The sequence below is a fragment of the Grampus griseus genome (genome assembly GCF_964374135.1).
Source record: "Grampus griseus genome assembly, chromosome: 2".
In the NCBI taxonomy this organism is placed as follows: Eukaryota; Metazoa; Chordata; class Mammalia; order Artiodactyla; family Delphinidae; genus Grampus; species Grampus griseus.
The window spans coordinates 37,444,121-37,456,206 of record NC_139018.1 but is presented as its reverse complement, the minus strand read 5'-3'; the positions used below and the strand labels follow the sequence as shown (position 1 = coordinate 37,456,206).

The following is a 12,086-nucleotide window of genomic DNA, read 5'->3' as shown; positions in this document are numbered from 1 at the left end:
ACCTGCTCTTTCTTTTCAGGATGTACTTGACAGAATGTGGGGAATCCTGAGAGCCAGGTACACAAAACTCAGCAGCCCTTTCATCACTGAGAGCCAGCAAGATGCTTTGTTGCAAGGCATGGCAGAACTGGTGAATATCGGAAAGGAAAATCTTGCTCATGACCACTTACAACAAACCAAAAGTAAAGTTGCCTTACAGGCTCAAATACACAATCACAAGGTAAGACACGTGGGTCAGATCACCTTTTCATAGACTTTAAGTTTTTCTGAGTGTGAACTAAGAGCATCCGTTTTCTTCCCTGGTGAAATTTACATCATTCCTTCATTCTTTTAACAAACATCTATTACAGTGCTCCCTGTGTACCAGGAACCCTGCTAAACTCGTAAGAATATGATTGTGAGTGAAAACAGACATAGTTCCTAATACTTACGGAGCTTTCAGTTGATTGAGAAGACATATTTGTCAAGGAGCCATTCAAACAAATTTAGAATTAAACTTGGCATACACACTTTAAGAACATTTAATAGAGGGAATTGAATTTGGGGGTTAGGAGAGGTTTTACTGAGAACCGAAATCAAAAGAAATATTTAAATTACGTAAATGTATGTCTAGCGTAATGCTACAATAAATCCTTTTGTTTTCCATTCATTTCATTAAACAAAACCTCATGATCATCAACAAGAGATATGCAGTAATTAAGTGCTGATAACAAAAATGTATAAGACAGGGTTGCTGCCTTCAATAAGCTGAAGTCTAGGCTTTAGATTAAGTAGACCTTAGTCTAAGAAAAATTCAGAGGTAAATATTGTATAAAGGATGGCGGGGAAGAGGAGAAAATATATTAACTGATATATACAATGTGTCAGACCTTATGATAGATGCTTTTATAAACGCTTGTATGTATCCTTTTCAAGGAACAAGAGAAGGGATTCACCTAATAAGAGGTCCCCCCCAAACAACTAGAGGGGGCAGCCGACTATAAATAGAGAGCCATGGGAAGGAAAGCCTTCCTCTTTAAAGGCCTTAAAGTGCTATTCTGGGAGCTTTCACCAACCAGAATCCCAATAGACCGCATCAGTGAATTCCCTTTAGTTAACTATTTTATTGTGTAGAAGTTAGAACCAGAGTTCAGGAACCTTTGGCTCTTGAATATGTGAGTTTCTTGGGCTCACACAACTATCCATCCAATTCATCATCTTGAAACTAATTAGCCACATCAGTGGCTTTACCACTTTTTGTAAAGTTGCTTAAAACTTGGAATAACTGACATAGGAAGATCTCACTGGAAATTTAAATTGACTAATTAATAATGTTTGCCCTTTAATTTGGACTATTTTGTGGAAAATATTACCTAGGGTAATTTTTCTTTGTGATTTGTTAAAATTCCATTCGTACTCAAAGACTATGGACACATAGGCAATTTTTATTTTGTTTTCTGGTGTGTTTGACTCTACATGGCTGTCCTGGGATTTTGGATTAAAAAGTAAATGACACTAGAACATGTTGAAGTAACGAATTTTAAGATTTTTCACAATGTAAAAATAAATAAATATTAAAATCTTCCTCACTTCACAGCTTTTTTTCCGGAAGCTTGTTGCTGACATGCTGTTGATCCAAACATACTCCAACAAAATGCTTCCTTCTTTATTGCAAAAGAAAGAGACAGTGTGGGCAGAACAAGTAAAGGAAGTTAAATTACTAGAAGAAAAGTCACACCAGTGTGGAATAAAGCTGCAAAGTTTATTGCAGGTATGTGGCTTTCATAAATTTTGTACTTAAGCCGGGAATTCTGGATTTTCAGCCATCACCTCTAGTTTTGAAAACAAGTATCTGGTTATTATTAAGCAACAGTTAAGTGGGAACCAGCAGTGAGGAATGTGGAATCCTGTTCCAGCTCTGACTGCTACTCCCGGAAAGAAATATTAGCTGAGATTTCTTATATGTTGGTTAGGGATGGCATAGCATCTTTCTACCTTCCAGGTTTGTGTACAAATAAACAGAATGGGAAGCACTTTGAGATCTTGAATGAGATCATCTGATGAAATAGTCAGCGGTTCAGAAATGGTGCATCCCGAAGAGGGCAAGCCCAGATGTTCTGTTGCTGAAGTAGATTCATGACAGTCCTGTCCCGAGTCAAAGAAAAAAATTAAGCTTACGTAAAGCTCTTTCTCAATTTTAAGGTTTATTTTCCCTTTAACTTCTTAAACACAGTGGATGTTAGCACATAAAGGAAATAAACAAAAAACAAAGAAATATTCAACTTTTTTTTTTTAATTTATTTTCTTTTTGACTGCATTGAGTCTTCGTTGCTGCACGTGGGCTTTCTCTAGTTTGGCGGCGAGCGGGGGCTACTCTTCGTTGCGGTGCGTGGGCTTCTCGTCGCAGTGGCTTCTCTTGTTGTGGAGCACGGGCTCTAGGCTCACAGGCTTCAGTAGTTGTGGCACGTGGGCTCAGTAGTTGTGGCTCACAGGCTCTAGAGCGCAGGCTCAGTAGTTGTGGCACACGGGCTTAGTTGCACCACAGCATGTGGGATCTTCCCAGACAAGGCATCAAACCCATGTCCCCTGCACTGGCAGGCAGATTCCTAACCACTGCACCACCAGGAAAGTTCCAGTATTCAACTTTTTAATGTGATAATAAGCTATGGTATTATTTTATGCTAATAAAATTAATTTTCTAGTTAGTGTGTCAAGTTGATATTTATAGTAATGGTTCATCGTATTTAAAAAAAAGACTCCATGAGGGACTTCCCTGGCAGTCCACTGGTTAAGACTCCATGCTTCTACTGCAGGGGCACAGGTTTACTCCCTGGTCAGGGAACTAAGATCCCACATGCCCTGTGGCACAGCCAAATAGTTAATAAATAAGTTAAATAAAAAAAGACTCCATGAACCCAGTGAGTGCCCCTAACAGCCATGTCACCCGCTGTTTCACTAGCTATGAGAATTACTAAGGTGGTTAATTTTCCAGCAGGTAAGATTTCACGTCCCTAAGTCAGCTCTGTAGAGTGCTGAGACCCTAGGGGTGGGCTTCTCTGGAACTGGAGAGAGCTAGGACAAGGCAGACTCAGGCTAAGGCAGTAATTACTCCCCTGATGAAGCGTAAGCCCATAACTTCTCAAACAGCTTCTTCAAGCAGCACGGTAGGGTAATGGTTTGGGTCGTGTCTGTTGGGTAATGTTCGTAGGACTGGGGATTGGAGCAGGGAGCGTTGGGAGCAGCCTAACAGAAGCTTCTGTTGAAAAAGACTTTACAAGTTAACCCCTTCCTTTCCAAGTAAGAGAAAGGCTCTGAGGTCTCCACAGAGGTGCATGCTGAGAGTATCACTTTAACTTAATCCTATCATTCCCTACTCGATTTGACGAGACAAGCATAAAACCCTAATACCAACTGGATGTTTTAAAACGTGCTCCACAAAGCAGTGGAAGTGGAGTTGTTTCCCACCAGACACTGAGCTCTTACTAGGGTGGGTTATATCTCAGAAACCCCTGGAATCTGTGCTTTAATTTTGTACGGTCTCAGAGTTCATTTTTGTTTTTAGGATTAATTTTGTCATTATCTGGAACTAATCTAGAAAAAGCCCCCTGATGATCATGTGTTCTTAATTCTTTAGAAATGGGAAGAATTTGATGAAAACTACGCGTCTCTTGAAAAGGACCTGGAAATTCTTGTATCTACGTTGCCCTCTGTGAGTTTGGTGGAAGAGACAGAGGAAAGATTAATGGAAAGGATTTCATTTTATCAGGTATTTTGCTTCCACTTAAGCCGTCAAAGTCATTGTCTGTAGCACTTTGTATTTTTATTGTGTTTTGACTAAATTACTTGACTTTGAAGGTGAATGATTTGAATTGAAATGAAATATCATTCCTCACACAACTCACAGTGAGACGTATTTGGGGAAACTGCAGATTTACTTGCGGGGTTCTTGACATAACCACATGTCTGACGTGGGGTCGGGACCTTGGTTTGAGTCCTGGCTCTCACTTATCACTTCGTCAACTTTCTGTCCCTAAGCCTCAGTGTCTTTATCTGTAGCATGTAGGTAATCAAGCTGGTGCTACCAGTCTCTGGAGGTGGATGTCAGTGGGTGTGGACATGAGCTAAAGTATGGGAAGAACTTTGTAAACCACGGGCCTCTGAACATATTTTTAGTTTTATGACAACAGTGAAGCCCTGACTGGACATAGCCTATGAGACAAACAATAATCTGTTACCTGCCACCAGCGTTATAAAGAGACTTCAAACTTGAAATTTTTTCTTGTGTAATGTTTGGTATTGTTATTATCAAAGTCTCTGTGTCTCAAATTTCAATGCCATAGAAAAGATAAAACCTTAAAATGGTTTTCAAATGGTATTAAGAACATGACCAACAGATAAAAACAAGTTTTAAATATTTTCTGCAGAAACTGAAAATACTTAGTTTTAACTTTACAATGTATGTGGTCAGAATCTGAGTTGTGCAGCTAGAGGTTGCTATCATATATCAACTTTAAAACTTCAAAGGCAGGTTTGTTGCCAGACCAGACCGAATGGAAGAAGAAAGCATGGAATACTTGGCAGGGTCCCACCATTCCTTGGAGGCACTTAAGCTCCTGTAAAGAACATTTTTCAGAGGCTGGAATGCTGTAGTTATGCTCTCTAGGTGTCTTGAAAGCTGCCATGGATATCTTTGCCATCTTGTCATATTGAGTTGAACTCAGATAAAGCTGAGTCTTATGGGGGCGGGAAGCTGCTCTTCAATTCTTTGTTAGCCTAGGGGTGCAGAAGGTACCACCTGAACAGCTGAAAGAATGCAGCTGAAAACAGATCGGTTTTAAACCTTATTATATTAAGAAACAGTTCATATTAGCCAACCTGATAGAAGCCTGATTATTTCCCCAAGAGTAGCTATATACCTTAAACTATAACCTGTGATTCTGTTAAGTTAGAAATATTTTAAAAATCAAAATAATTGTTCTAAGACTTTTAAATACATTTGCCAGACTGAAAGAAGACAGATATCTAGTAAAGCCCATCTCACTGATAGCGTTCCTTAGGTCATTATCGTCTTCTGCGTCATGGAGAGGTTTGTGTGTATCTTGATCAGGGGACGTCTGTGGGCCGGGAATGTAGGGTCAGTCCGTTGCATGGCCTCTGGTGTCGAACAAGCCGTGTTCCACTGCCAGTTGACACCTCACTGACCGAGTGACCAGTGCAGTCTGACTCCCGTGTATAAAATGGGAAAATTAAAACTTCTCATATATGAGGGCAACCCATGAAACAATAGCATTTCCATGTAACTGTAACAAAAGATATTTTGGAAAAAAAAAAAAAACTTTTCAGAGATGCTCTTAAGATGAAGTGTCTCACACTGAAGGCTTAGAAAATTAGAACCTTTTTTTTAAATTTATGTTGGACATTTTATTCTAGCCTGTGGACTTGGGCAGGCAGAAGGAGTTGCAGCTAGGAGTGGTGGAAAGGGCATTGGAGGTAGACTTTTTAATTAATTTTTTAAAAAGCTTAAGTTAATTGGAAAATAGCAAATGTTCTGTTTTGATCATAATTTATTTTTTAAGATTAAATTTAAGTAGCAGTCAGGGTATGTGTCATTAGCTGAACCCAACTACAGAAGATAATTGCCTTTAGACAGAGTTCTCTTCAGGGGGTCATTGCATTCACAGTTCTGAAGAATTTTTTTTTTTCATGAGGTTGAATTAGCAATGTGTTGTTTTCATTTATTCTTCTAAAATCCTCTTCTTTTCTCCCTCCTGAATCCTGATATCCAGAAGACTCTCAAAATGAGCTTTCCCCCTTACTGTTTGGGTCTAAAAGATGATAAAGAAATGTTTTCTTATTGATCCCCTTCATACCTAGGCCGCAATGTAAAATGCTTCCAGGTGCCCAGGCAGGAGAATGGAAATAAGGGTCACTGACTGGGTGGACAGTGGGAGGGCTGGTGGGGACAGTGGTGGAGGAGAACCCAGGAGAACAACCTCTTCCAAAGGAGCTTGCTAGAGCTTCCTGTTTTCCCTGAGTCACAGGAAATCTTGATTTCTATGTAAAATTTCTTGATTTTCAGAATAAGCTTTAGGTCACACAAAACCTCTCTGCAAGCTCAGTGTGCCCTGTAGACCATCACCTAGTTTCTAGGTGAAAGAAGTAACGATCAGATCTAAATCTGTGAATTTTCATTTTATATTGCATGTATAATCTGTGCAGTAGAAATGCATTGGACACTCTCATTGTGGAAGATAATTAATAATCCATTTATCATGTTTGTTCAGCCAGACTGCAAGAGTCTTGAGGGTTTGGAAAGTGTTACTGTTTCTTCAGTAGCCTCTACTGTAGGTTTTTCATGAAGTATTTGTGAATTGACTGGCTGATTTAATTTTTAAATCATTCATTCTATGACTTTATTTTATTAGCAAATAAAAAGAAACATCGATGAGAAGCATGCCCGGCTTTACCAGACTGTGAATGAAGGCAAACAGCTGGTGGTCTCCGTGAGCTGTCCCGAACTAGAGGGCCAGATTGCAAAACTGGAAGAGCAGTGGTTGTCCCTAAACAAAAAAATTGATCATGAACTACACAGACTGCAAACGCTTCTCAAGCATCTGCTCAGGTGTGGTTTCTTAGGGATTGATTGGCATCAGAAAAAGACCTCAGAGGGATTCTGCAGTCAACCAGATTTTACATGCCATCCCCCTGTTGTACAGTTTTTGACAGTCTAAAGCAGTTGAGTCCCTCTTCCAGGCTAAATGGGAACTAGAGTCTCTGATGCTAGTTTGCAAGACTCAGGATAATGTGTAATCACTCCTGTGGAAACTAGGAATTATGTTATAAAATTATACACGTTACCTTTATGCCATGATGTTGCTCTTTCCTACACTTTTCCAAATTTTTTTTTTTCGGTACGCAGGCCTCTCACTGCTGTGGCCTCTCCCGTTGCGGAGCACAGGCTCCGGACGCGCAGGCCCAGCGGCCACGGCTCACGGGCCCAGCCGCTCCGTGGCATGTGGGATCTTCCCGGACCGGGGCACGAACCCGTGTCCCCTGCATCGGCAGGCGGACTCTCAACCACTGCGCCACCAGGGAAGCCCCCCAAATTTTTTTAAATCTTAAAAATAATTTTAGCTAATGGAATAGTTTGAAAAAGTCTTTGGAGTTCTTCAAAGAATTTTTTTGCTTTAACTGATCAAATCGTTAAAAAAATTTTTTTTTTATTTTGTTTTGAAGTATACTTGATTTACAATGTTGTGTTAGTTTCTGGTGTATATAGCAAAGTGATTCATAATACATGTTCAGTAATATATATTCAGTCATATATATATAATACATATATTCTTTTTCATATTCTTTTCCATTGTGGTTTAATAGGATACTGAATATAGTTCTGTGTGCTTTATAGCAGGACCTTGTTGTTTATCTATTTTATATATAGTAGTATGTATTCGTTAATCTCAAACTCCTAATTTATCCCTCCCCATCCCTTTCCCCTTTGGTGGCCATAAGTTTGTTTTCTATGTCTGTGAGTCTGTTTCTGTATTGTAACTAAGTTCATTTTTATCATATTTTAGATTCCACATATAAGTGATATCATATGGTATTTGTCTTTCGCTTACTTCATTCTTGAAACCCTTGAAGAAGATAGAAAACATAGAACACTTAACCTCATTCTCTTTCCCACCTCTTAGGGAGGCTGTCTTAACCTAGAGAAGTTTAGAAGTTACAAGAGGGACCGCATTTTGCTTGGATATTTTCATTCCATCAGATAAATATATTGGCATCCAGCCAATAGCAATTCGCTATTATACAACTTATACCAATGCTGATTATATTTTTACTGTACACAAATCTATAGAGGACGTTTGATGAATAAAAATAATTTCTGTCCTTGCCTGTGGGTTTACTTTTGTATAGCTGTAATAAACTTTTAAAAGACTATTTTAGACTTTAAAATGCCTCTTTGTTCTTGATTAGTCATTATAGAGTCGTAGAAAATGACAGGAGCATCAGATTTGGGACCTGGGATTAAACAGGGTATAATTCTTTAAAAAATCATGATTTTTCTGAATAATAGGATTGGTCAACACAAGAAAATAAATGGTGAAACAGAAGAAAATATACGGGGGATGCAATCGTTTCTAATTTCCTTTCTCTCCCACTTTGCTCCTATTAGTTATAACAGAGATTCAGATCAGTTAACCAAGTGGTTGGAATCTTCTCAGCAAACTCTGAACTACTGGAAAGAGCAGTCCCTCAATGTGTCTCAGGACTTGGACACAATCAGAAGCAACATAAACAATTTTTTTGTAAGTTGTAATACAATATGCTCAGGTAATTGTTGGTTAGAAAAAAATATCGGGGGAAAATTAGGAGAGTTGGTGTGATAGTTTCCATAATCATTTGTGGATAAGGGGTAAAACTTGGGCTAATAGCAGCTGCATTCTTCAAACTTAGAACTATTTGTTTATACTATTGATTTATATGCTTATAATAATGATAAAGTATATTTTAAATTGACACTATAAAATATATATATATTTAAAACTTGCCCTGACATGGGGCATGTTTTACAAGTGCAGAAAATAACTCCCTTACCTGCCCCCTAAAACCTCACAGGATTATTAATTCATAAATGTTAGCTAATAAATACATGGTTTTGAATTGTTATATACAGAATTGATGTTTCTACTAAAATGTTATTGTTCTGTTGTTTTAAGTGGTTTTTTTTGAAGAAAAGAAAGTATTAATTTTGTGATATAAATTATACTTTGAGACCTTTTCGTCTTTTCCCTTAGTCTTTTCTCCATTTTTCGTATTTTGTAGCTATGATTACTCACTTTGATATTAAAATATAAATATTTTTTAAATATACTGGGAAAAAACCTGTAAGTACCAGGAAAGATTTCAGATATTTTAGTTAAAAATTTGTTGTGTTTAGTTCATTTAATATGAACTTTAAAGAAAAATGAACGTAGTGCTGTGTTCTGTATTTTCTTTTTATAGTTGATGATTTGTCTATTTTTAAAAATATTAATCCATTAGATTATAAGCCACTCAAGGGGCAGGAACTCCATCTCTTTTGTTCCCCACCATATATCAAATGCCTGGAACAGTGCCTGACACTTAGCAGGAAAAATGTGTGTGTGTGTGTGTGTGTGTGTGTGTGTGTGTGTGTGTGTGTGTGTGCGCGCTCACATGTGAGCACATATACACATGCACACATACATACATACACATATAAATATTTACTATTTGAATTGAATTCATTTATTTAGTTTTGGACTCTAACCAGTTATTCTGACTCTTAGTTACTCCATGCCTTATTTATTTATTTATTATTTATTTATATTTATTTGTTTATTTATTTTTTTGGCTGTGTTGGGTCTTCGTTGCTGGGCGTGGGCTTTCTCTAGTTGCGGTGAGCGGGGGCTACTCTTCATTGCAGTGCGTGGGCTCCTCATTGCGGTGGTTTCTCTTGTTGCGGAACACAGGCTCTAGGCGCACGGGCTTCAGTAGTTGTGGCACGCGGGCTCAGTAGTTGTGGCTCATGGGCTCTAGAGCGCAGGCTCAGTAGTTGCGGTGCACGGGCTTAGTTGCTCTGCGGCATGTGGGATCTTTCCAGGCCAGGGTTCGAACCCATGTCCCCTGCATTGGCAGGCGGATTCTTAACCACTGCGCCACCAGGGAAGTCCTTCCATGACACATGTAAATTTTAAAAGTTTCTAAACTTTGAAACTGTTTCCTTTTAGGAGTTTTCAAAGGAACTTGATGAAAAGTCCTCCTTGAAAACTGCAGTTCTAAGTACTGGGAACCAACTTCTTCACCTGAAAGAAGCTGATACGGCGACACTGAGAGCTTCTTTAGCACAGTTTGAACAAAAGTGGACAATGCTCATAACTCAACTTCCTGACATCCAAGAAAAACTTCACCAGGTAAGTAGTTAAAGACCCAGCATTTGAATTAGCATTCACTTGTTAGCTCACAACTCTTTTAAAATCATTTCTCTGACTCAGTAATTTTCATTGACACCACCTATCTTTTCTCTGGCACCACTGAATATAGGTCTTAATTACTGGACTCTCCTCCAGTGGGATCTTTCTTAAGAGAGAAATCAGGCTTAATTACTTTATTTCCCAGTTTATCTGCACCACTGTGTTAGTTTATGTGAAGGTCATTGTCATTGTTTTGGGGTCACTTATTCTGAGCTTGAATGCTGGGTTTGTTTTTGTGAGTAACCTGCATAATTATGTGGCAAGACCTTTTATCAAACCAGATATTATCTTAAGTGATGCCCTGATTCATTTTGTTAACTGCAGGTAATTAAATGGAAATCATTTTGATTTTGCAGCTTCAGATGGAGAAATTGCCATCTCGTAAAGCAATAACAGAAATGATTAACTGGATGAACAATGTGGAACATCAAACTGCAGATGAAGACTCTGAGCATTCACTGAGTTCTGCATCTCAAGTTAAAAATCTTCTTCACAAGTACAAGGTAATTATACAAAAAAGCCAGAAGCCTTTTCATTAAATAAAGAAGGCAAGTCAGTTGGAAGGGAAATACTGAACAAAGAGGCATGGAGGATATTATTTAGAAAAACTAATTCTAAGCATGGGGAATGGGATGGTGGATGATTCTAGAGAGAGGAGTTAGTATACTTGCTCTTATTCTGCCCAGTTTCCTTTGGTAGCGCCCATCACCACAGGACAGAATCCAAGCTTTTAACTGGCTCTGGCTCTTCATTTCCCCACATAAACCCTGGACTCTGCCTGAACCAAATCCTTTGCGGTCCCTCCACCGCCCCTGGCGCTCTCTTGCTCGTGCTTTTGCTTTTGTACGTGCTGTACCTTTGGCCTGGAATTCCAGTGTCCCGCTTTTAGCTGTAGGAATCTTCTTAGTCATCCTTCAAGAGTCAGTTCAAGTATCTTCTCATTTGGAAATCTACCCTGACTCTCCCAGCCAGATCGGTTTACTTTCCAGGATTAGGTGTCTCCATGGTGCTATCAATAGTTCGTGTCACCCGGTATTATAATTATTTTCTTACTTGCCTATCTCCCCACCTTGACTTAGCTTCTTGAGAGCAGGGGCTCCTCCTTTACCTCCCTGAAACAGCACACCTAGCCCAACACCTGGCATCCAATAGGTGTTAAGTAAATGTTCTTTGGATAAGAGAATACGTAAGGAAAAGTTGATATCCTTCTACAAATAGATAGGGATGTGACCTTCTCCAAGATATTTGATTTCAAGTAGATTTAACTAACATTTAACAAGCCACGCACAAACACTTATTGTGTGCCAGGCAAGGTGTTCACCACTAGGAACACAAAGATGAATGAAGACTCCGGTCATTGCTTTCCAAGACCTCATAGGCTAATGCATGTAGCCTCTGGTAGGCAGAAGATGAATGGCTTAATCACAAAGCATGGTATTAGCAAGGATTTCCTTTTTATATCCTATCCCATCCTAACTTCAGTGAGTAGTACAATCTGTAGAGGGCCTATGTGTATTTTTCTCACAGGCCCTAGTAACCTAGCACATAGTTTTACCCTAGGATGTCTGCTATGGAGGTGCTGGAACTTGCCAGAATAAACCCAACAAGTATCAGCCTTAACAGAAACATGCGTGGCCCTGGGAGGGTTTAGGATTGCTCTAGAACTTAAAGTCATCCAAACGGGGAGGCCTAGACGGTCCGCAGAGGAAGAGAAGCTGCCTAAACTGGCAGAGCTCCTTAAAGGTGTCCTGGGTTCTCTGGGAGAGTCTTAACTTCAGACTTCCCATCCTGTCATTTCCATGAGCCCACAGGATGGCTCTGAATTCCAGTGGAGCTCTCGGGAAGCCTCTCAAAGGAATCCTTTGTCAGACTCTGGGTCTTGATTTTGGTTCCTATGATGCAACTACCATACATGGTACCATCTTTGACTTTTCAGTCTGTTTGAAAGCGGTGAGTCTCTCTGTTCCCAGGAATGTGTAATTCCCCAAAAGACTCTCCACTCAAATAAAGCAGATGCGTGGTGGGGTTGGGGGAGGGTAGAACATAGCTCCAGACAGGTGCCTCTTGATTACTGGGTGGGAGCCTGGCGCCCCCTACAGTGCACCAAAG

The 12,086-nt window shown here is 39.5% G+C and overlaps 1 protein-coding gene across 7 annotated transcripts in view; it reads left to right on the top strand.

The window, feature by feature from the left end:
• Window positions 1-12,086, top strand: part of SYNE2 (spectrin repeat containing nuclear envelope protein 2) — a gene marked incomplete at its 5' end in the record, with an annotated part of 272,663 nt that overhangs the window by 185,908 nt on the left and 74,669 nt on the right. For all 7 annotated transcript variants that reach the window (XM_082648159.1, XM_082648158.1, XM_082648156.1 and 4 more), the window contains 7 exons: window positions 20-220; window positions 1,577-1,750; window positions 3,614-3,745; window positions 6,405-6,601; window positions 8,159-8,291; window positions 9,735-9,917; window positions 10,334-10,480. In XM_082648159.1, the coding sequence (XP_082504285.1) occupies window positions 20-220; window positions 1,577-1,750; window positions 3,614-3,745; window positions 6,405-6,601; window positions 8,159-8,291; window positions 9,735-9,917; window positions 10,334-10,480 (1,167 nt within the window). The remainder of the gene's footprint in view (window positions 1-19; window positions 221-1,576; window positions 1,751-3,613; window positions 3,746-6,404; window positions 6,602-8,158; window positions 8,292-9,734; window positions 9,918-10,333; window positions 10,481-12,086) is intronic.